Here is a 26502-nt window from a genome sequence, read left to right on the forward strand (position 1 = left end):
CGGCTACCAGCAGTGCTTGTGATGATTTTGTATCTGTCTTTTAATGTACATGTATTGGACCTATATCCAGAATGCTTGGGACCTGGGATTTTCCATATAAAGGATATTTCCATAATTGTAAAGCCATACCTTAAGTCTAATACAAAATCAATTAAACATTAGTTAACCCCAATCGAATTGTTTTGCCTCCAATAAGGATTAATTATTTCTTAGTACAAGGTACTGTCTTCTTATTACAGGAAAAAACTGAATAATTTTGAAATATTTGAATTATTTGATTAAAAACGAAGAATATTAGATAGCCTTCCCATAATTAGGAACTTTCTGGATAAAAGGTTTATGTATACTGGATCCCATATCTGTATTTCCATCTTCTTTATTTGATTGGTTTTTTACCCTACTACTACTTTTTTCTCAGTCTTCTTGCATACTTCTTTCTGGGTTTTTTTTTTGGACAACAAATAGTTTTCAGCTCTTGTACTTTATGGCTTTCTTCCTTTAGTCTACCACTGTCCATGCTTTCCTTATATCCTTCTAATTTCTTCCTGTTTCTCCACTGCTTTCCTATTCTCTCCTCTCCACATTTATTTGCATTGGTTTATTTTGACCCTTCCCCATTTTGTTCTGTGTTTTTTTCATTTTTTCATTAAATCAATTTTCCAAGTGAAGAGCTATAATTCCATCCTAGTTAGGAAGAAGAGCTAATGCACACCATTAACATCAGTAGCATTTGTCTGGAATAGGTATGCTCACAGACCAACAAACACTTAAAAAAGACAAATTATGCAAATGTAACCAAGAAAATGCTTGTTCAAGTTTACACTCAGTAGTACAGTGAGGCATAAAAACCACAGGCACAATACACTAGCAGGCAGACAAAGAAGCACATTAGATACATACATACCAGTATATTAAGACAAGTATACAACACTAATGCCTAAATAAATAAATGCAATACAACACTAAGAGATGACAGCTGTTTCTGTGCTCCGTCGCCTTTCTGAAGACCCAGAGGGAACAAATCATTAGGCTGGAAGGAATAAACATTTGCAGCAGAATTAAGATGAGAGGAAAGCATTGGAATCCTTTAGGCTAAGGCCACACTAGGCGATAGCGCCGCGATTTGACTCGCGGCGACTTTTTGCCGCGACTTTTAAGCCGCAATCGCTGGGGAAACTTTTGCGCTGGCGTCTATGGGGAATCGCGAAAAATCGCCAGCGTAAAAACACACGCGGCGATCTTTTTTCTATTGTCGCTCGAAATCGCCTAGCGAGGCAATTTCGAGCGACGGTAGAGAAAAGATCGCCGCGTGTGTTTTTACGCTGGCGATTTTTCGCGGCGACACGCGGCGATCTTTTTTCTATTGTCGCTCGAAATCGCCTAGCGAGGCAATTTCGAGCGACGGTAGAGAAAAGATCGCCGCGTGTGTTTTTACGCTGGCGATTTTTCGCGATTCCCCATAGACGCCAGCGCAAAAGTTTCCCCAGCGATTGCGGCTTAAAAGTCGCGGCGAAAAGTCGCCGCGAGTCAAATCGCGGCGCTATCGCCTAGTGTGGCCTTAGCCTTAGACAGACTTGCAGAGATCTCGGTTGGACTGACTGAGGATGGTGAGAACAAATAACGTACTATTTTGTAGTGCAGTATGTCTTTTGGTCTTTAGCTGTTTTTTAAATTACACATAAATTAGCAATTTGTTATTTCTTTTTTTTTGCACCAATTTAAGGAGACATAATAAACCTTCAATAACATATTCCCTCTCCCCATATATTGGACTATAACTCCTAACATTTTCTATTTTATTACCAAAGGATAAACCCGTAGTCCAGCAACCATGGATGTGGATTTTTAAAGCAACTCTGCACAATAAAACATGTTCCAAATCATTCAACAGAGGACAAAATAATACAATAGGATCTTGCAATGAGAATCCTACTTGCTTTGTTTATACTTATACATAACTCTCTCCTAGGGATTGGGTGAATTTTTTCGCCTTGTTTTGCCGGGGAAAATGCCACCCATAGACTTGTATGGCGTCATGCGTCTAAAAAAATTTACCGTCCGTTTCACGAATTTTTGACAAAACGGGTCAGATTAAGCTTAACTTTACATAGTTTTCTTGCTCTGCACCTAAACAGTAATAAATCCTCCCTTGTGTAGATTGATTACAATGTAATGATGGAAAGCAAAATTTGCACATTTGTGATCCTAATATGTTTGTTAAAAATAGTTTGACTGCTAATATGACGGATTCTCAATTGAAAATCCAAATCTGTAATTGCATATGGTATGCCTACTTTGGAGAGCTAGGGGCACCTAACTTAGTTTATGTCCCTATAAATATACACTTTGTAGAGATACAAGAAGGGATAGATATGTCTTTCCTCAAGCAGATGGTGATATGTAGTACTCCAGTACTCTAGTGGCAGGTCGAGTGATGCCCCATGGCCCAGTAACCTACACATCTAGCTGCTTGTCTCTCCTCCAGATGCACAGCAAAGAAGAGAAAACCTACTCTGTGTTTGGGATTATAGTCAGTAAGAATAGCAGAAAGATGAATAACAATCCATTCTTATACAACAGATAAAATACAGGACATTCACCACCAAATAATCTTCCAGGGTGTGTCATATCTAATTATCCCATTAAAATACATACAGGATTATGACTGACTAGGCTGTATGCATACAGAAAATGTTAACTTGTTTTAGGATGATAATAAATAATTAATACAAGAGTTCATATGGGACCGCAAAGCTCAGTTGCTGTCACACAATGTTGCCACAGTCGTTGCCACAGTCATTGCAAGAATATAAGCCATTCTAAAAAGGTACTTTTGTCTATTGTTGCTCCTTACACTTCCTCAAATTTCACACCGTGTGCCTACTGACAAAGGGGAACCCTGGTGCTATGATCACCCTCAAAGGTGACAGTAGATCCATAGATCACTGGTCTGCTTCAATAGATGCAGTAAAATTAGAAAACTTCTGCCTGGAATTGTACTATACACATTGAACGTATGCTTGTATGATTAAGTGCTGTTATATATATATATATATATATATATATATATATATATATATATATATATATATATATATATATATATATAGTGATATTGTGACGACGGTTCAGAGAGAACCGAAACGCGTTGATGTGGGGTAGATTGTAATACTCCAATAAAAGCCTTTTTTCACAATACCCGTGAGTATATATATATATATTTTTTTTTATTTTTTTTTTTTTACAAAGGATTTCCATTTGAGCCCTTGTGCCTAGTCATGCATATAGCTGAAATGCTCTTCATTCTACAGCCTGCTCCTGCTTTAGAATTTTCATTTGGATTGCGAAAATGCTATGCATTCTCTTGCTGTAAAGGAGCAAAAGCTTACAAGTTTCATGAATTGAGGGCCATTTTCCTCATTTACTGAGGAGGAAAAGAGAGAAGCAGGGTGATTGGATCAGAGATCCTAAAAAAGGTACAGGGGAAGTTGAAGAAGAATATGCAGATGCCATACACAGATGCCAATTAGCAGATGGTTTTACTGGGCAGTCAGTTATCTTTGTCATACAAGAACTGTTAATATTCCTGCTTTTTTTCGTTACACCAGCCACAGTTCCTTGTATTCTCCTATGTGTGGTGTTTATTTTTAAGTCAAAAGTATCCAGAGTTTTCAAACTTCCCTCATTTCAGCCTAGGTGCCAGAAAAGAGGGCACTAAAGATTTAAGGAAAGGCTAACACGGGTGCCAATGTATTTTCAATAAAACATAATCAGAAGGCTACACAGAAGCTACTTGTTACACAGGACTTGAAGGGCCAGAGAAATTTCTACTATATATAAAGCGTATGCCCAATTTAATCATTAATAAATCTGCCCCACAGTATCAACTGTGTGGAGTAAATGCTCTCAGAAACTAGTGACCAGTGAACAGCTAGTAAGAGAAGAAGGGCTGCCAAATCTGAATTTGGTTCTGGAATAATTTTTGAATTGACGGTATCCACTACACCCGAGCACATTTCTGTCCCCCCCAATGCCAAATCTACTATGGGTTCTAAACTTTTACCATCTCTAAAAAAAAAAATGCTGCATTATGGGTTAATCTGGAAATGAAGGAGTGCAGTACATGAGCATTTGACTATATACATTCAGCACCATGGACAGCCCCTTCCAGAATTTCCAATACAACAGATCACTTGCTCTCCAGCTCTCCGGGAGTTAACTAAAATACAAAATGTAATATAAATGCAGAGATTCAGACCATGGAAAAAGGATGGCAGCAAGTGACAGGAATACAAGGCACGTTCTGTTGTTGTGTCACAGTGCCATTGCCCTTACCTGTTTATGTGTTAGTAGCAGAGAAGCAGTACTCTGCGTGCCTATCCCAGACCCCCTCCCTCCCTATGATTTCACTGAGCTTTCCTAGACATAGGAGGACCCTTTTCTATAAAAGGCTCACACCAGCTGCTACGTTTTGTTCTAGCTCGCAGCACATTGGAAAGAACTTGCTTTGAATGAAGGGCAGTTCTTGCCAAGCTTTCAGCTTTTAACTGCCATGGTGAGCTTTTTTTGAGCTTTTTTTAACTTGTTACCCAGAAAATGCTCAGAGCTTTTAGTTTCTATTCAAGCATCTTCTGTTTGCATTACTGCTTTGAAGTTGAAAAGGCTTAGTGCTGTTATAGAGTTTGTTGGCATACTGAACATTTAAAGGAAGAATGACCTCCATGCCCACAAACCTTACTTCTGGAGATGTCAGTGGAATTTTCAACCCTCTGGGGGAAGGGGTGTTATGGCCGAACAGCACTCAAAGAAATGTGAGTTCCCCTCTGTCTCACAAGTTTGTGCAGCCTCCTTGGCGTATTGTCCTTTGGTCTCTGGCTTATGGATCCATGGTAGCCGTGGCTGTGTTCGGAAACATCATTGTCATTTGGATCATCCTGGCCCACAAAAGAATGAGAACAGTGACCAACTACTTTCTGGTGAACTTGGCATTCTCAGATGCTTCCATGGCAGCTTTTAACACCCTGGTGAATTTCATTTATGCCCTGCACAACGAGTGGTACTTTGGAGAGGCTTACTGCAGATTTCACAACTTCTTCCCTATCACATCCATATTTGCCAGCATTTACTCCATGTCTGCGATAGCTGTGGATAGGTAAGCTATGATTGATGATGATTGATGATGTTAATTACAAAGGAAAACTATCTATGGCTAAATGTATTGGTTTTTGTCATTGCTGTCCCAGAAACAAGAAGTTTGGAAACTGCACTAGTTTAGGATAATACTTGCTGTAGTTGGAATTCTTTATGAGATATATTGGTATTGTAGGTGTTTCACTTACAGGGCACACCTCCTGCCTATATTGCTTAGAAGACAAAGATGAAACATATATCTTATGAATCCTATAGAAATAAGTGTAAGCTTATTTAGCATGGTAGTAAAATATATTACTAACATGTCCCTCCCCACTTATTTAATGCCACACAGCTGCATAGAGGGCAATGCACAAAGTAATATGCAAGATCTCTGCATTCTACACCCATTTAAAACATTTGATGTACTGCACAAGTATCTGGGAGCAATTAATGCCCCGCTTCTGATTTAATGTGTTTTTATATAACAAAAAGCAGGCTTTCACCAGTTCACAATTTCCTATCGATCCTGAAACTGCTTGTGGATTCGCTAGTGTTATACTGTGCCACTGTCGTGCTTTTATAGATTTTGTGAAACGTGTGTAGAGTTAACTGTTGCTTAGATCTCTAGAGAGCGAATGCAAATTCAGAATGAGCTGCATGTGACAACGGGCCAGCTCTGCTCTGTCTAGTGATTGATTATTTGCACTGATGGCTGAATAAATGAAACATGCCAAGACGAATTAGAGAAAAAATGACACATTTGTGGAACCAGAACGTTGTTCTCTGTGCGTAAACCCGATCAAGTGCATCCATAATACTTGAGGGATTTGAACCTCACAGCTAATCCAGTTGACTCATACAAACAATTTACAGAAACAAACTAGATCCTTTTATACTGAGTTTAATCCCTCAGAGTCCAAGTGAAAATTCCAGGTTAACATCAAAGCAATTGTGTGTTCTTCCTTAATCTAGATTAAAATCAAATGGGAGCCGAGAATGGTAGAGTTTTGGGGAAGGATGAAGAGTTGGGGGCCCTCCTCCCCCAACTGCCTGTTCATATGTTTATGGATTTTCTCTGTATGTAGATGTGCACTCATGCTTTCTGTAGGTAGTGCACTAAACATATGCCAAGGGTTGGAGCTGGCATAGTAAATGGCCCTACCTACAACAGCTTGCTTGCCTACACAGAGCAAAGTAAAGTCTAATAAGCAGGGTCATCTGTAGTTCATGTATCCACCATTATACATATGTAAATAAGACAAAACTTTATAAAAATATGTGTTACTAATTATAGTAATTCAAAGGAGTCACTGCATACATAGAGGGGACATAGATCTACTATCACAGGCAAGATTTGCAAGTTGATCTGCCTAAAGAACAACTCTGCCTCCTCCCTAATGCCACAAAGCTGAATAGTGCAGTCGCCCATTTAAAGTAATAATACATAATGTACTTGCCCTAATATCTTGGTATAGTTAAGCCCACTCAAGCCATAACTGTGTCTAGAATCAGGCTGAATAAATAGTGGCAAGCACATTGTTATTTCACCTGAGCAAGCCAGGCATCAGCTGAAACACCGTGCTGACCCATTTCTTCACATACAATAAAATGTATTGCTATTCCCCTTTAAACCTACACTGGAGTGCTTGGATTTGTTCAGTAAGCCACATTCAATAACTATACACACTTTTCATTCAACCCCAAATCCTGCTACCACCCATGAAGCATGATAGGAATACAGAGGATTAGGGCACTTTGCAAACAAGGTATACCACAACATCCCTTTAACTCTCTTTCCCATGAAATTCACACAAAAATAAGCAGGTGAGCAAGTTTACAGTTACATGCAACTTTTCTTCCCAAACACCATAAAATATATATATATATATATATATATATATATATATATATAGATATATATATATATATATATATATATATATATATATATATATATATATATACAAAGAAACTGTCTCTAAAGAGTGATGTGATTCATTTCCTAAATATGCTTAATGCAGTTTCAGAATGACTCCGTACATATAAATGTGGCATAGATTATAGCCATTCCATGCATAAAGAGCACAGCTTTATAATAAGAGTTATTAACTCCCACTCTCCTTTTCATCTAGATTGTGGTATTTCTTCTCTCTCCCTGTCAGTCCATTGCTTATCTGCAATTGGAAATAAACTGGCATTTATGTATCTCTTATCCCTCTCTCTTCTGCCACCTTGTCGGAAGTGATGCTTTTTGGGTGGGTATGGTTAAAACCTTCATGGAAATAGCACCCCCAACAGATTAGATGTTAATGCCAGTAAAACCTATTGATTCTGGTGGGAGAAAAGAGAGCACAAAGTAGAATGTGTGAAAGGAAGGTAAGAGTTAATGCAGGAATCAGCACATGTACCAATGAAAAGCTACAGTAAGTGCCACAGTAGATAACCAAGAGAAATTTTACAGGGCTCGGAGCATGAGAATGACTATACAGATAGAAACAGCTAAATGTAACTGATTGCCCAGCAACAGCAGATTATAATGGTCACTATTAGCTAGACCTTCGTACCAGGCTTCATTGAAAAAACAAAACAAAAACATTCTCTCTCCTGTTTCTCCCTGCTAAGTGCTCGGCTCTTTCACATTGTGTGCACCGGCTTCTGCTGGCAGGCTTATCACTGCCAATCTTCCTGCAGGTTGGCATCAGGGACCAGTCAGAATTCATCAAAAGCACATCATTTAGGAAGTTGGCAGGGGTGTAACTATGAGGCCCAAATAATGAGCAATTTCAACATTTATTGGTAAAACAGGGCAATCTCTGGATATGTTGGGGGCCCTAAAATGAATGTTCTGTGGGGCCCAGTAACATCTAGTTCCGCCACTGCTGCCTGAGCTCTAGGTATCGATCTGTGTCACCTGGTACATAATCTGCTTTTGCATCTATGAAGCCTGGAGTAAAGCTCAACAGTCCATGTGACATTTTAATCCTGTGTAACATGAAAACAATCAAAGTAATCATTACACCTCCCCGCTTTATTTGCTGTAACACTGAGCTCTCCAACCTGATAAACTACAACTGCAGCTGGATATGTGCACATTGGAATTGCTTAAACGAATCCCTTTCTTCAGGTTTGTAATGCCCATTGAGCTCCGGTGATGTTTATTAGAGACAGAAAAGTGTAAATGTTCAATCAGTGCCGATCAGGGAGTCAATTGTGTATTCAAAACAGAACAGAATAACATTATTTCTATTATGGTCACATGTTATACAGTGCAATTCACAGAGCTTATCCATGCGGCAGGAGAATATTAATTACAATAGATGTTAAGATTCAACAGGTTGTATTTTAGGATTTACATTCCATCTTGTGAATTAATTTATGTTGCTCTTTTAACTTATCATGTTTTATTGGAGTAAATAGTGACAGGTGAATATTCAGCTAATACTGTTTCATGACCAATAATTTAATAACCTTCTCAGATTCCACCAACATCTGTCAGGGCGTAAGAAAGCATAGCCTTATATACACATTCATAAGTAATACATTTACTAGGTGAAAACATTGTTCCTGTTTCTTATCCCTGGAATCAATTTAAGTGTCTGGTATGATCCATGGAATATAATGAAGGGCATCATTGCTACTGATAATCATATGTTTATGACTAATCTGCACATTTCTAGCTGAAGGCATACTGTCACTTATTTTGGTTTTATATGTATTTGTAGTCCTAAAACAGGTGGCACAAAATGTAAAAGGTATGGTGCCCTACATTCACCAGTAATTTGCCATAACCAACATTAACCACACCCTTGGCATTGTGCTTAGGTGAGAGGGAAATCTATGAGAATAGTCTGTGAGGGGAGGGGACATGATTACACTTTACAAGTACATTAGAGGACATTATAGACAAATAGCAGGGGACCTTTTTACCCATAAAGTGGATCACCGCACCAGAGGCCACCCCTTTAGACTAGAAGAAAAGAACTTTCATTTGAAGCAACATAGGTGGTTCTTTACAGTCAGGACAGTGAGGTTGTGGAATGCACTGCCGGGTGATGTTGTGATGGCTGATTCAGTTAATGCCTTTAAGAATGGCTTGGATGATTTCTTGGACAGACATAATATCAAAGGCTATTGTGATACTAAACTCTATAGTTAGTATAGATATGGGTATATATAATTGATGTAAAAGTATGGAGGGGTTTGTGTATGGATATTGGGTTTTCATTTAGAGGGGCTTGATGGACTTTGTCTTTTTTCAACCCAATTGAACTTTGTAACTATGTAACTAGCATGTGACCAAAAAACCCTACCCTTAGGCCAGTGTTAGCCTGGTGTTAGTTGTGTGTGTGTTAAGGGGTTCCTGAACAGAGACCAACCCAGCAAATGCTACAAACACTACTGGATTTGGCTGTGAATATACAGTAAAAGCAAATATGTAGTGTATATTTGTTTCTTACCTTCCCCCTTAATTCTATATAGGCAGTTACCCTATAATAATTAACGAGTGCCTGTAGAGTGACAGTTCATAGGTAAGAAATCTGTGAGGATAGTCTGTGACCCATACATCCTACCCTTAGGCCAGTGTTAGCGTGGTGGTGGTGGGTGTGTGTGTGTGTTACATAGTTACATAGTTACATAGTTAAATTGGGTTGAAAAAAGACAAAGTCCATCAAGTTCAACCCCTCCAAATGAAAACCCAGCATCCATACACACACCCCTCCCTACTTTTAATTAAAATTCTATATACCCATACCTATATTAACTATAGAGTTTAGTATCACAATAGCCTTTGATATTATGTCTGTCCAAAAAATCATCCAAGCCATTCTTAAAGGCATTAACTGAATCAGCCATCACAACATCACCCGGCAGTGCATTCCACAACCTCACTGTCCTGACTGTGAAGAACCCCCTACGTTGCTTCAAATGAAAGTTCTTTTCTTCTAGTCTAAAGGGGTGGCCTCTGGTACGGTGATCCTCTTTATGGGTAAAAAGGTCCCCTGCCATTTGTCTATAATGTCCTCTAATGTACTTGTAAAGTGTAATCATTTCCCCTTGCAAGCGCCTTTTTTCCAGAGAAAACAACCCCAAACTTGACAGTCTACCCTCATAATTTAAGTCTTCCGTCCCCCTAACCAATTTAGTTGCACGTCTCTGCACTCTCTCCAGCTCATTTATATCCCTCTTAAGGACTGGAGTCCAAAACTGAACTGCATACTCCAGATGAGGCCTTACCAGGGACCTATAAAGAGGCATAATTATGTTTTCATCCCTTGAGTTAATGCCCTTTTTTATGCAAGACAGAACTTTATTTGCTTTAGTAGCCACAGAATGACACTGCCCAGAATTAGACAACGTGTTATCTACAAAGACCCCTAGATCCTTTTCATTTAAGGAAACTCCCAACACATTGCCATTTAGTGTATAACTTGCATTTATATTATTTTTGCCAAAGTGCATAACCTTGCATTTATCAACATTGAACCTCATTTTCCAGTTTGCTGCCCAGTTTTCCAGTTTAGACAAATCACTTTGCAAAGTGGCAGCATCCTGCATGGAACCTATAGTTCTGCACAATTTAGTATCATCTGCAAAAATAGAAACAGTACTTTCAATGCCCACCTCCAGGTCATTAATAAACAAGTTGAAAAGCAAGGGACCTAGTACAGAGTCCTGCGGTACCCCACTAACAACACTGGTCCAATTAGAAAATGTTCCATTTCCCACCACTCTTTGTAGTCTATCTTTTATCCAGTTCTCTATCCAGGTACAAATACTATGTTCCAGGCCAACATTCCTTAATTTAACCAGTAACCTTTTGTGTGGCACTGTATCAAATGCTTTAGCAAAGTCTAAGTAAATCACATCCACTGCCATCCCAGAATCGAGGTCTCTACTTACATTCTCATAAAAAGAAATTAAGTTAACCCACCACCAAACTCTAGAAACACTGTTTGCTGGATTTGGCTGTAAATATACAGTAAAAGCAAATATGTGCTTTGTTTCTTACCTTAAAGGGGAAGGAAACCTCGTCGGCGCTAACCCCCCTCCCCCCCTCCCGTGTATTGCCCCCCCTCCCTCCTCCCCCCTGGCCTACCCCTCCCGCTGGGCAAATGCCCCTAACTTGTTACTTACCCTTCTGCGCAGGTCCAGTCCAGGGAGTTCACAGCCGACATCTTCTTCCACGCGATCTTCTTCCTCCTTTGACCGGCGTTTTGGCGCTTGCGCAGTAGGAGCATCTCGCCGGTACGGATCTACTGCGCATGCGCCAAAAGTCACGCACATGCGCAGTAGATCGTACCGGCAAAATGATCCTACTGCGCATGCGCCGGTCAAAGGAGGAAGAAGATCGCTTGGAAGAAGATGTCGGCTGTGAACTCCTGGACTGGACCTGCGCAGAAGGGTAAGTAACAAGTTAGGGGCATTTGCCCAGCGGGAGGGGTAGGCCAGGGGGAGGAGGGAGGGGGGGCAATACACGGGAGGGGGGAGGGGGGGTTAGCGCCTTTAATGGTATAGGGGTGGTTATCGTAAAATAAGTAAAGAGTTAATTAATGTTACTTGCAGTAGGATTTTTAACTACCTACTTGCCTGTAGGGTGAAAGTGAATAGGTAGGATCCTAAACCATTAAAGGGATACTGTCATGGGAAAACATGTTTTTTACAAAATGCATGTCATGATTGGCTCCCTAAATCCAGAACAGGTGCTAAGCTCCCTGGTTATGGCTCTGCTTCCACCTGTAGAATCCTTCCCAGGAGGAGCCCTCAGCTACTCAGATGCCGCCAAGTCTTCATAAGAGAGGAGCAAAGCACATGTTCTGGACAGGCAAAGGGGCACGGTTGTTACCGAGGTTTAGGACAGAAGACACTGGTTCAGGGAGATAGACGAAAAGCATAGTCAGGCAGGTCAGGGCAGGCAGAGTACAAGCAGGGTCAGACAGGCAGTGGTCGGTTCAGGCGGAGTTCAAGCAAGGTCAATCAAGCCGGGTTCGGTACAGGCAGCATTCAACGGATAGTCAGGCAGGCAAGGGTCAATACTGGTCATGATTAGTAGAGTTCAGAGTAGTCAGGCAAGCAAGGGTCAGATTTGGCAGAGTTCAGAATAGTCAGACAGGCAAGGGTCAAAACAGGAATCAAACAGGACAAGAATCACATCCAGGAACTAATACCTAATAACGGGCACGGGCAATGATTTTGAGCTCAAAGCCCCTTCAAATATTTGAATCTCTCGCCACTTGGCAAGATGACATCATGTGCACGGCATATAAAACCAGGAAGTGTGCGCTGCGTGCGACCTAGTGCTTACCGGCGATCAAGGGGGAGGACCACGTGGCGGGTGTCCCTGCTGGCCCACTAAACTACAAGGTACGTTACAATGCATGAGTTCATATTGCTCTTCCAGCTGAATTCTGCATCGAAATCCATTTTTCAAAAGAGTAAATGGTTTTTTGTTATATTTAATTTTGCAATCTGACATGGGGCTATTCGTGTTGTCAGTTTCCAAGATGTCCCTAGTCATGTGGATTGTGCTCTGATAAACTTTCATCACTCTTTACTGTTGCACTGCACTCCCTTTTCCCTCCAGTAGCCCATCAACAGAATAATGGGAAGGTAACAAGATAACAGCTCCATGACATCTGTATTGCTAAAAATCCTCCCATGCACTACCTACTGGTAGATATGAGAACAGCAGTTAATAGTAAAAATCCAAGTCCAGCTAACCCAGGTTGCAACTCCTTCAAGTTACATTGAATAGGAGAAACAATATCCTGAAAGCAGTTCCAATGTGAAGTGCTGGCTCTTTCTAAAAGCACATGGCCAGGCATAATGACACACCAATATTGCAAAAAAATACATTTATTGGTTCAAGAAGAAAATTTGAAATGGTAGAATGGAATTAATTATTTGCAGTGTACACATCCCAATTTAGTAATAAAAACTATACCATAACAATCATGACATAATTCCTTTATTCTAAATTCCTTCTCACGATCTTCTTCCCTACAAACCAATATCTGTAAAATAAGAAAAAAACGTAAGCCTGCCAGTACTAATAAAAAAGAAAGGCAGCAAAATAGGGAACTTGACGTGACATTTTTAAGCTTATACAAGAGGATCAAGAGTTGCATTTGATTAAAGCAAAGCTAAACTAAAAATTTCCCCTGTGATTGACTGAAAAATTGTTGCCAATTACAGGTGTGAGCCTCCCCTGCAAATGCTATAGGGATGGGGATGGAAGTAATTTGTAAAATGTCAGGGAGTTATGTTTTTGCTGTTGCTCTTTTGCTCTACAACATCAAAGTAACTGAAAACATTCAGCCATTGATAGATGGGCTATTAACTCTGCTACTTTAAGACATTTAGGGTTGTCTTTCTATTCTAATGTATTTTTATTAAAGGGATACTGTCATGGGAAAAAAACATTTTTTCAAAATGAATCAATTAATAGTGCTGCTCCAGCAGAATTCTGCACTGAAATCCATTTCTCAAAAGACCAAACAGATTTTTTTATATTCAATTTTGAAATCTGACATGTGGCTAGCCATATTGTCAATTTCCCAGCTGCCCCAAGTCATGTGACTTGTACTCTGATAAACTTCAATCACTTTTTAATGCTTTAGTGCAAGTTGCAATGATATCACCCCCTCCCTTCCCCCCCCCAGCAGCCAAACAAAAGAACAATGGGAAGGTAACCAGATAGAAGCTCCCTAACACAAGATAACAGCTGCCTGGTAGATCTAAGAACAACACTCAATAGTAAAAACCCTTGTCTCACTGAGACACATTCAGTTACATTGAGAAGGAAAAACAGCAGCCTGCCAGAAAGCATTTCTCTCCTAAAGTGCAGGCACAAGTCACATGACCAGGGGCAGCTGGGAAATTGACAATATGTCTAGCCCCATGTCAGATTTCAAAATTGAATATAAAAAAATCTTTTTGCTCTTTTGAGAAATGGATTTCAGTGCAGAAATCTGCTGGAGTAGCACTATTAACTGATGCGTTTTGAAAAAAACATGTTTTCTGATGACAGGATCCCTTTAAGCTAAAATGTAAAGGTGATGTAAACCATCACTATAAACAATGACCAAAACTTTGTTGGACTAGTCCAGCATATTATCAGGGGAAAAACATGTAGGGAGCTGTAGTACAGCATCACTGGGATAGATTCATAAAGCTGCCTAATTATTTAAGAAAATCCTCTAATGAAGATCTTCTTCTTTTGTATAGAGCTGGCTTCCTGTTGTGATTAGAGCTAAATGCATTACGGATATGTCCATTGTTCTGATGCTTGAATGCAATGTAATATCAACTAACCACAAAATAAATTATCTGTTCTACATAAAAGCAAATGAATGATACAATACTGGATAATTCTTACTTATTTAATCTGCCGGGTGGGCAAAAGCAAGGTCATAACAATCATGATACAGTTAAAAGAGGCAGTTCACTTTAAAGGAACAGTAACAACAAAAAATGAAAGAATAGGAAGGCTACTAGTTAATGATGATATAAAGGTGAATGTCCCGTTTAGCATGATGATGTACTGTAATCAATTTCAGACATAACAAAAAAAAATTTTTTTAAAAATAAAGGCCAGCTGTAAATCAATCAATCAACCAATCAATCAATGGCTAAATCATGCAAAGATATAATCATTACTCAAGGAGTAGCACAGAAAGTTATGTTGTTATATTGTGTGCAGTGTTGCTTAATTGTGAGCCTTGATATGTTTTATAATAGAATAATTTCAAACTTTTTCCAACACATAGTTATTTGTTAAAGCATACTGGGAGTTGCATTTCATATTGTTGTGGATCATAGGCAGGCATGCAATGCCTTTCCAGTTCTGGATCATCCAGTAACTCAATGCACATATCGCCATTTAGTCAACAGACAGATCAGCTGTTTGACTGGTTAATTTCTTCTGCAGTCAAGCCCGTGCACACGCTAAGAGCCATACAGTTCAGATGGAGATCAAACTAGTGTGGTTCGGGCCAGCTTTATTCTCAAGGCAAGCACATTCAAGATTAGGATTCCCACAGTGCATAATAATACATTTTTCCTAAGGCATCCCCTGTGGTGAGACTTAAATATATATCCTTTGTTTAGAGAGACAGATCATGTGGCTAAGGCAGAAAATTATTTCTGTCAGTGAGAATGATTAATACACAATATCTGGGTGACATATGGGTGAAATATGTGAATTGAACTAAGGAAAAAATGCTAAGGGCTAACAAGAAAATATCAGAGTGAAGGATTCTGGTTCTTGTAGGTTCTGCCATTGCTGAGGGTGGTTTTGCATTCTCCTTGAGATGAAGATAGTTGAGTCCTATGGAGAAAAGTAGAAGAGGCACCAGGAGAAAGAATTGTTGCTGGCCAGACTACATTTATTCTGTAGGAACTGATTGTTACATACACTATGAGTGGTAACATGTTTCAGTGAGAAGCTTGTCAGCCTATTTTGTGCAAGAACTGTGACCTCATCTAGACTTCTGGCCAAGAGCAATTACAGGAGTGTGATGAATGTAATTCCTATAAACTGCGCAATTATAAGAGATACTTGTGAGGTTTGTGCAACTTTCCACCTTGAACATAAAATGACCAATTTTTCAACATTCGTATTTATGTAGTTTTACAGCTTTTTAAAACCACAAATAAACGAATTTACTCCAAAACCATGAATGCTATGAAAGTGGTTAAAAAAATTCAGAATTTTATAGAAATTAAAAAGCACGTATTTTCAGAATATAGTATTTGATTTGCTGAAAACATAGAAATTCGAATGTTAGTAAATATCCCCCATAGAGTAAGAGTGCCTTTGTTAGTGAGATCTCACCCCAGCACAAACGAGATAAGGATCACGGAATAGTGAAATGCATGACTTCATACATGAGTCTCTGTGATCCTATGAAAGTAGAGAAACTGTTTTGCTGGATTGGATTATGGGATGTAGAAATATACATATACTATTATAATAAATTTTAATATTAACCGGGAACAACCTTATTCTTACTCATAATTAATATATGTTGTGTTTTTTTTCCTATTTTGCTAAGCAGTAAAGTACATGAAAGTATCAGTTAATGTTCGCTATGTATGTAATTTTGTATGTTCTATGTATGTAATTTTGTATGTTCTAGGTATGTAATTCTGCATGTTTTTTGTATAAACACATGCAATTTACAGCGCTGCTAAATATGCTGGTTCTCTAAAAATATATGTTAATAATAATGATAATAATTATATGAATTATCTTCTTAACATTCGTTTTGATTTTACTTTTTAAATTACAAAGATTAGAAGCATTTTTCTTAGCTGGTCCTTTTGCGTCCTTTTATTTGCCATGTTACTTTTCTGTAACAAGTTCCTTGTGAATACAGAACATATTTCCATACCATTAGCTTGGGCATGCAAACCCAGTTTTGTAAGCTGGTTGCTGTTTTAATAAAATAAATCATAAAATAAAAATAATTTTCTTTAATGTGAAGTATTAATATACTAGGGTACAAGAAGTCAACCATCAGGTCACCTGGTTGAAAGCAAATATCTGATTGGTTGTTATAGGTTACTATACCTGATGCAATCTTTGTGGCTTAGGTCACTGGACTGTTCCATGTCTAAAGCATTAGAGTCTGGAGACTTTAGGCTGAGAATAGACTTTACTATTGAACAGTAATTTTTAATGTGTCATTTCAGATGATGAAAAGACAAAGGAAAATTTAAGAATCTACTGGAGAGAAAGAGGTGGTAAAGAGTATTTGGTGTCATTTTAGGAGATGACCAACATGAGCTACAGGGAGTAGTATTGTGCAGGAAGAAGCAGGTCTGCTGGGAAGAACTGGTTTAGACAGGACCCCTGCCTAGTAAGATTTATCCAAGCTCAGATTAGTTTTCCCTTTACTATTTTTACTATTTTCTATTTTTCCTGCACCTGAGGCAGGATCATGGAAGATCTGAAACCTATTGTGCAGACATAGTTGCAACGGGAGTTATGGGTTTTTTAGAGAGTTTATAAAGTACCGTAATAGTTTGCCACTGCTCTCATTGAAGTATTTAAATATATGATTAAACGGCCTGCTGTATGGATTAATATCTTAAAGTTAGCCAAGCCAGAAAGCTATCAGTGATGGACACAAGCTCTTCTTGTTTTGACTGATAGATTTGACATATGAAAAGAAATGCTTGATACAAAAGAAATCAACAGTCTTGAGCTGTAAAGTCATTGGGTATGCAGGTACAGTAAATCAATAGTCAGCACTAACTCTTTTCTTTATCAGAGATACATAGCAGGAGTGTAAGTGCTCTCCTGCAGAGCAGATAAAAGTTAATAGAATTTTCTTTGTGTTATCATGAAACACTGTGTCATCCCGATGCAACTGTCACCATCACTTTCAACATAGCCTTTTTAAGTCTCGGAAGACATCAATTTATATATAACCACCTGTTTGATAGCAGTATGATGAAATAAAAAAAGAGATAGCATATTTATTGCAGACTTTCTCAAGGCTGCTGATAATTGTTGCTATAAACCCACATCTATTTAATAACATTTCTAAACGGAAACATGCAATTTACCTTAATATGGTTAGACCACAGCAGTTTAGTTTAACTTACTAATGCAGCAAACCTCAACTGGTGTTTGCAGTTGGCATGCTTATACCACCCTTGCCAATATGTAGCATCATTATATCTGTACATATGCTGTACAGCAGTGATCCCCAACCAGTAGCTCGCGAGCAACATGTTGCTCTCCAACCCCTTGGATGTTGCTCCCAGCGGCCTCAAAGCAGCTGCTTATTTTTGAATTTCAGGCTTGGAGGCAAGTTTTGGTTGTATAAAACCAGCTGTACTGCCAAACAGAGTCTCAATGTGGGTTGACAATCCACATAGGGGCTACCAAATGGCCAATCACCGCCCCTATTTGGCACCCCAGGAACGTTTTTCATGCTAGTGTTGCTCCCCAACTCCTTTTACTTCTGAATGTTGCTCACGGGTTCTAAAGGTTGGGGATCCCTGCTGTACAGTCTAGGGTCGGTCACTATAATTTGGTGATTAGAGTCCTACTTTATTTTTATATTACTTTTTTCTAGGCTAGCTTTGTCTGACACTTTTATCTTCATGCCACATTTGAACATTTGCCTTTGTGAGAATCTGTATATACATGGATTTTCTTGATGAGTAGATGGAATGTTCCCTGGGTTAGCTCCAGTTACATAATGAGACTAATTAGAAGTCCTGGCATTGAGACCACAGCCCCATTACACTGTAACTTCAAAGAAGAGTCCAATAATAACAAAGTAATTACTGTATGTTTAGAAATTACCTCTGTTTTGCTAAATCTAGTATTTCCAATTATAAAGTAATGTTTTTTATTTGAATATTGGTATAAAGTTTAAATGTACCGTTAGGGCATGTGTACATAATATGTGCTTACATTAGTTGGTATACTGTATTTCTTCAATGTGCTTCATATGTTCAAGGTCATAAAGGCTTATTTATGAATGCCCCAATTTACCCAATAAAATGGACTTAAGTGCAGGTACACAATTTTTGAAATAGGGCACAAGTTGTGGTCAAAAGCCACTGACTCTGCATGTGACTCTTTGATGCAAACCAGTATAGGAACCCTGAAATTATCCTACATTCATGGTTGCAATAGCTCCAGGGTCTCCCAGCATTTTACGTTTGCACACAATTTATCAAAGAGGACTGGCCAGTCCGAATGGCGATGAACATAACTATGTGGAAGTGAGAGTGTTGGGATGCAAGTACCTTTAATAACTGCCGTCAATAAACACATTTGAATCTATCTATATTATAGTGTAACTGCATTTGTTGTCATGTTTTGTTTGGAGTAAAGTCAGAGTAAGTTACATGGTAAAATAATGGAGTGATATATATGTATATATATATATATATATATATATATATATATATATATATATATATATATATATATATATATATATATATATATATCATAAAATCTATATAGCAGACTTGAGACTTTATCACAGTATAAGCAGTTGGTTCCACCACTTTCAGCTTGATCAATTACTTTACCTTGGCAATGGTCCTCAATTATATTGCGTCTTAAGTGGCACAGACAGCTGCTTTATCACTGACTACTCCATTAATTCCTATTCAGCCACTTCAGGGAAATTCACCTCAGTTCCAACAAAACCAATGAGACCTACTGCGAGTATGCTGTGGGAATTGACATTAAAATTGCTCTCTAAAAGTCAGTGATTTGCAGCCAGTCTGAATGTGTTTCTAGATGTAACGTTTTAGCTTAGATGGTGACAGTTTGACTGTCCAGCAATTATGGCTCCCTACAACAGTAATGAATGCTTGCCAATGAGCAAGATAGCACTGTTATTTGTATTATTTTTGGGAGTATTTCTTCCAAACTTTGCTACTTTATATTTTATTACATATTATTTTTAGGTATACGTGAGTAACTGTTGTTGCAGGTCACCTTAAAGGTTCTTATCTGACATTTAGGGGCAGATTAAAATTCGAGTTGTGTTTATTGGTCAAAACTCGCATTTTCGGGTTAAAAAAATTGAATTGATCGATTTTTTTTAAAAAGCTAGAATCTGAAAATACATCATCTAAAACCTGCCGAGGTCATGTACAAGTCAATGGCAGAGGTCCCTTGAACCATTTGAAGAGGTAAACAGACTGCTTGATGTTGAGTTTTTTTGGAGGGTTTTGCCCGAAAATGAATCAAGCAATTGAGTTTTTTGGATTTTTGACATTCACGTTTTTTCTTAAATAAGATACCATTCAGGTTTGAGTTTATTCGCGTTAAAAAAAAAACAGTCGACCTTTGATAAATCAGCCCCTTAATGGATACACTTCTTCAAATGTAGAAGTTGTTTCCTAGCCTATTAGTTCATATGAAAGGCTGGATGATTTGATTTATTACGCTATACTTCAATTAGACAAAGCCAGTAGGTATCTCAGTGACACAAATATATCTAGGGCAATAGTGTCCCTTTTCAAATCACTAATTATTAATTGCATAATTAGTATAATATAATTGGCTGAAAATAAAATTCACATAAGACTATTATTACCATAATTACTGCAACCCAGTTTAATTCTACAAAATAATAAACTGTGACCCAATGATGATATATTTAATTGGATAGAATTTGACAGTACCTGTACAAAATGCATCAAAAAAATGTTTTCAAACTGGAATGGAAGATACGTGTTAAACTGATATTCAAAATACTAAAGCATTTGTATTTACATATAGCTATAAGAATAGCATTTCTATATTACAAATAATTGGCTGTATTCTCACTTCTGTTACTTCCTAAGGGTAATTAACCCTGCTTTCAAACAGCAGCCACCTACTTTGCTAGGAACATGTTGTCTACATTTTGGCAAACTCAAGGGAATTCTCTCCCTACTGCATAAACAAATAATGTCTCAAATTTGCATGGCACCTTTAGAGGTAGAGCTTCTATGTCACATAAAAGCAGCAACCTTAACCTAGTTCCCCAGCATGGTTTATCCTTTGATACTAATTAAAGGATGCTGGGAGTTTTGTATCACCTAGAGAACCAAGCTTAAGAAACAATTTAATAAGATATTCTCCTTGAAGCTGAGTCCAAAACATCTTCCTGGTAATAAGTTCAATCCATTCCCCTATCAGCTCCAGTATGTGCATGCACCATATTGATAGCTTAGCACTCCAGCATCTACCTATAAGTCAAGCAAAAGTAATTTCTATGTTTTTGCTCAGTTCTTTTATAACTCCTTTTCCCCGGTGGTTTGCACTCGAAAACTCGATAAATTTGAGTATTCAAGTTTTTCAACCCCATTGCACTGATTTTATTTTTTTATATTCAAGTTTTTTCAAAAATAAGCAAACATTCAAGTTGTGAGTTTATTCGAGGTATACTAAACCTCACAAACTTCACAAACTTGACCTTTGATAAATAAATAACCCCCTAAAGAAAAACAATAGGATTGTTTTACAATAGTTTTACAGTACAAGGTACTGCTTTATTATTACAGAGAAAAAAGCAAAAAACTATTTTTTAAAAATGTGAATTATTTGATTTAAATGGAGTCTATGGAAGATGGCCAACCACTGGTTTTCTTGATAATGGGTTTCTGACTTTCCGGATAATGGTTCCTATGCGTGTATATTTATCGTCTCTATTAAAGGAAAAACACACAGAGATATGATTACCACTGAATAATTTCTTCAAATCTTAGCAATAATCACTGGAACATTTAGAAACAGTGCACTTGTACTGGTCGCTTCTCTCTCTCTTTCTCTTTGTAGTCACCCCCCATACTAACACCTCCCCTTTTACATTATGCTATTTTGGATTTAATTGTTATTTTTTTTTATACATTTATAATACTTATGACAGTTGAATCCCTGTAAACCGAAATGTTGAAAACATAAATAAAAGAGATGAATAGAATTAAACATTGCCATAGCCAGCAAATCCAGTGACTTTACCAAAGCCAAAGCATGATCAATTAAATGAACTGGGAGAATGGCAAAAAATAGATTCGACCTAGAAAATATGAAAGCAGCAAAAAACCTGTTTAGGGAATAGTATGATATAAACAAAAATTGCTCCCCTGAGTGATTTCAACAATAAAAGTTTTCATTAAAAAAGTTTATCACTTTGTGTACTGAAAATATATATAACAGATGACTGAAGTAAAAGATCTGCGCAAGCAAAAAAAAAAAAATTGATAGAGCTGGGCACAAAAAAATAACCATATCAGCATTTGAACAGATTGTTTAAGTGTAAAGTGTAAATAGGTATGTGCTGAATACCAACATGTGACTTTAGACCACTAGACAATTGAAAGGAATATATTAATTTGCCTCTGTTTAATTTATTTAACACAATGTAATTTCAATTTATTTGTAAATTCATTATACCATCATACCATTCATATTTATTTATTGTATGCATTTTCATGACATATGGGGACTTCTGTTAAGTGAACAAAGCCAAAGGTAAAGACCTTCAGAAAATCAACAGTCTAAGTGCTAATTCCCTGTAACAATTCCTCAAATCAATCTCCCCTGCAAATTTAATGGGGGAGATTACTTTACCGTACCGTAACATCTATAATTCAAAATCACAAGCATTGTTTAAAATTATGTTTTGTGAATGTTAAGCACTATTCGCAATGTAAAATCATTCGTTGGCGAATATTACATTGTGCATCATCACTAAGCAAAGGTCAGCGTTATCACCTGCTCTGGAGTTTCATTAAATATTTTCTTAAAAAATGCTTTGCAAATGTGACATTTTATTACATTCACTGCGCATGTTCACAAAAGCCATTTGTTAGCAAACTTTGCAAGTCATTGAGGTCTGTAATCAGTCAAAAAGGAAGCAAACAATGCAAATCGTGGTTGCTAATGTTCTCAATGGTCTTTGCAAACATTTTATTGTGCTATCAAAACATTACATTACATTCCCTCCCATTAATGTTTTATTTGTTTTTAATTTAGTTGTATGTATGTTATAGTTTATTTAAATATTAGCTTTCTTAATCTGCCTCTTTATGGCATGCAACTTTTATCTGATTGTCTCTGACCCTGGCACCCAAAAAAATATATTGACTGCGAGGATTCATTTTTATTGTTATTCTTATTATTTATGCTTATCTTTCCATATAGGCCCTTTACTATCTATGATAAGATATCATTATTTTTTCTTGGAGGCAAAACAATTATATTGGCTTTATTTAAAGTTCTTATTATTTTTTTTAGCAGACAAAAAGTATGGTGATCACAATTACATAAATATCCCTTATCCAGAAAACCCCCGGTCTTGTACATTTTGGATAGCAGGTCCTTTACCTATATGTTGCAACTTTTCAAAAATGAGAACATATAGGGGCACATTTATCAAGGGTCAAATATCGAGGGTTAATTAACCCTCAAATTCGACCCTCGAAGTTAAATCCTATGAATTCAAATACTGAATTCGCAGGATTTAGCGCAAATCCTTCGATCTATTGATCGAAGTAAAAATCGTTCGATCGAACGATAAAATCATTCGAACAGAACGATTTTAAGCGATCGATCGAAGGATTTTGCTTCGATCAAAAAAAGGTTATTAAAGTGCTGGGAAAGGTCCCCATAGGCTAACATTGTACCTCGGTAGGTTTAAACTGCCGAAGTATGTAGTCAAAGTATTTTTTAAAGAGACAGTACTTTGACTATCGAATGGTCGAATAGTCGAATATTTTTTAGTTCGAATCGAAGTCGAAGGTCGTAGTAGCCTATTCGATGGTTGAAGTACCCAAAAAAATACTTTGAAATTCGAAGTTTTTTTCATTCGAATCCTTCACTCGAGCTTAGTAAATGTGCCCCTTAACTTTTATGGTCATGTTTTTTAATTACATAGCTACATAATTAAAGGTTTTCTGTCATGATTTTTATGGTGTAGTTTTTATTTCTAAATTACACTGTTTACAATGCAAATAATTAATTTTATCATGTAAAATGTAATTCCTGAACCAGCAAGTGTATTTTTTTTTTAATTATTAATATTGGTATGCAGCCAGCCATCTCAGGCCATTTTGCCTGGCCATGTGCTTTCAGAAAGAGACAGCACTTTAGGATGGAACTGCTTTCTGGCAGGCTGTTGTTTCACAACTCAATGTAACTGAATGTGTCTCAGTGGGACTTTTTACTATTGAGTGGTGTTCTTAGATCTAACAGGCAGCTGTTATCTTGTGTTATGGAGCTGCTATCTGGTTACCTTCCCATTGTTCTGTTGTTTGGCTGCTGGGGGGGAAAGGGAGGGGTGATATCACTCCAACTTGCAGTACAGCAGCAAAGAGTAACTGAAGTCACATCACTGAGGGCAGCTGGGAAACTGTCAATATGTCCAGCTCCAAGTCAGATTTCAAAATTATATATATAAAAAATCGTTTGCTCTTTTGAGAAACTGATTCCAGTGCAGAAGTCTGCTGGAGCAGCACTATTAACTGATGCGTTTTGAAAAAACATGTTTTCTCCTGACAGTATATTCTATATTAATTGTAGATTAATATCTACAATAAATATTTTGATTGCTCAAGAAATCATCCAAGCCCCTCCTAAAGGCATTAACAGAATCGGGCATCAGAACATCACCAGCAGGTATTCCTCAACCTCACCTCCACCTACAGTGCTTCAAATGAAAGTCTTTTCCTCTAGTCTAAAGGGGTGGCCTCTGGTGCGGTGACCCAATTTATGAAAAAAAAGATCTCCCGACATATTTCTATAATGCTTTATAATGTACTTATAAAAAGTAATAATGTCCCCCTCTCAAGCATCTTTTTGCCAGAGAGAAAAACCCCAACCGTGTCAGTTTAAGCCTCATAATTTAAATCTTTGCACATCTGCACTCTCTCCAGCTCATTTATATCCTTCTTAAAGACTGGAGCCCAAAGCTGCATCAGTGTAGGCACACGGGGTGGATGTTACTTACTGGATGGCAGGCAACATGTCTCATGTACCTTAGAAGTTTCCTCGGAAATACTGACATTCTTGTCATCTTTATTTTCTTTTAAATTTAGGGAGCATCTTTTTTTTCACTAACTTCTGCTGTATATTAGTTTAAATATGACAGACTGATTTACACTTCTAAAATCAGGTTTAAATGTTGTTTTACTTAGAATATTATTACTGCTTCTTTCAAGAAAATCATATACAGCTATTAAAATAATAAGCCAAACTTCTCTCCTGAAGGGGAATGCATTGTACAGAAAATATTCGATTTTATGGCTCAAAAACGAAATAAGGGTTATTTAAAAAGCACCCCAATTAATTCAGTTGACTTATTTTTGGCATGTTTTGTAATTACTTGCTTTACTAAACCAATTACTACACCAATTGATTCATTATTTAGGCACTAAGGAGCTACAGATAGCTCCAAAACTTTAATAATGAGCCAACATGTTTTATAAAAAGTTTGGCCATGTATGACTACCCTTGTTCTTGTCTATTGTTCAATGTACACTGCCTTTTTATAGCCTAAAAATAACTTTGAGATAATCTAGCTCTGCATTGATGATTAAATAATATATTTAGCCAAACTACCCATGTTTAAAATGTAACAAAAAATATCACTGAGTGCACTTTATGGCCATTTTCTCCATATGGAAATGCAACCAGCAAAATTGAATTTTTATTTGCTTCACATTGCAAGCCTTGTTAACTATGATCACACAGTTACTGTCTGACTTAAAGCTAACCAAAAGCTTCTTTACACCTTCGTTAGGGCTATGATCATGTTTATATTCCCATTAAAAGCAGCCAGAAAGTAGAGTGGTCAAGCAGTCCATGGAACATGCTATGTCACTGAGGCATAGACAGTAAAGAGGGACTGTAAATACATGCTGTTCTCATACCCTATTAGTTATTCCCCTGTATTAAGCCCAGTTTTGTTGGAGGTTGTTTTAGTATAATGGGTCTTTGCTTAAACCTGTTTATTCTGGCCTTATTTAACTGTTCATTAAATTTGTTATGCCTGTTAAAAGGCCATCATAATTAGGAGAAAGACTATTAGCGTTATGGTTACTAATAAAAAAACAAATCCTTTTATAGGTATGTACTGTTAATAGGGGTATTTTGCATCCCTGGTTTGGGTACAGTACAGAGCAATGCAAATGTATTCCTTTTTACAGGTATGGGACCTGTTATCCAGAATGCTCTGGACCTGGGGTTTTTCCAGATAACGGATCTTTCCGTAATTTGAGTCTTCATGCCTTAAGTCTACTAGAAATTCATTTAAACATTAAATAAACCAAATAGGATGGTTTTGCTTCCAATAAGGATTAATTATATCTTAGTTGGGATCAAGTACAAGCTACTGTTTTATTATTACAGAGAAAAAGGAAATCATTTTAAAAAAAATTTATTATTTGGATAAAAAAAAACTTAAATATATATTCCAGTTTGGTAAGGTTCTTTAATATGCCGCTTAATATGATGTAAACTATTTGTTGCTTAAGTATTCATTTTGGGGGTAAAGTTTTCCTTTCAACCAGATAGGATTGTTTTGCTTCCAATAAGGATTAGTTATATCTTAGCTGGGATCAAGTACAAGCTACTGTTGTATTATTATAGAGAAAAAGGAAATAATTTTAAAAAAAATCTGAATTATTTTATTAAAATAGAATCTAGAGACAGCCTTCCTGTAATTCAGAGCTTTCTGGATAAAGGATTCCATAGCTGTATATTGTTTTAAAGAACACACCAGTGAAACAATGTCTTCTGGTGGACAAACAGGTTATAAAATGGCTAAAATGCTTTAGTAACTGTACAGAGCTTTTTCTAGACAAAGTAACCTATTGCTGTTTTGCTTTGAATTTTATATC

General features: G+C 37.3%; 1 protein-coding gene across 1 annotated transcript in view; it reads left to right on the forward strand.

Annotated features, from left to right (window-relative positions):
- Positions 1-4441: 4441 nt before the first annotated feature.
- Positions 4442-26502, forward strand: part of tacr3.L (tachykinin receptor 3 L homeolog) — a 57533-nt gene continuing 35472 nt past the window's right edge. The window contains exon 1 of the mRNA XM_018268754.2: positions 4442-5152. Within this exon, the coding sequence (XP_018124243.1) occupies positions 4713-5152 (440 nt within the window). The 5' untranslated portion in view covers positions 4442-4712. The remainder of the gene's footprint in view (positions 5153-26502) is intronic.

The sequence above is a fragment of the Xenopus laevis genome, chromosome 1L, assembly GCF_017654675.1.
Source record: "Xenopus laevis strain J_2021 chromosome 1L, Xenopus_laevis_v10.1, whole genome shotgun sequence".
Taxonomy (NCBI): domain Eukaryota; kingdom Metazoa; phylum Chordata; class Amphibia; order Anura; family Pipidae; genus Xenopus; species Xenopus laevis.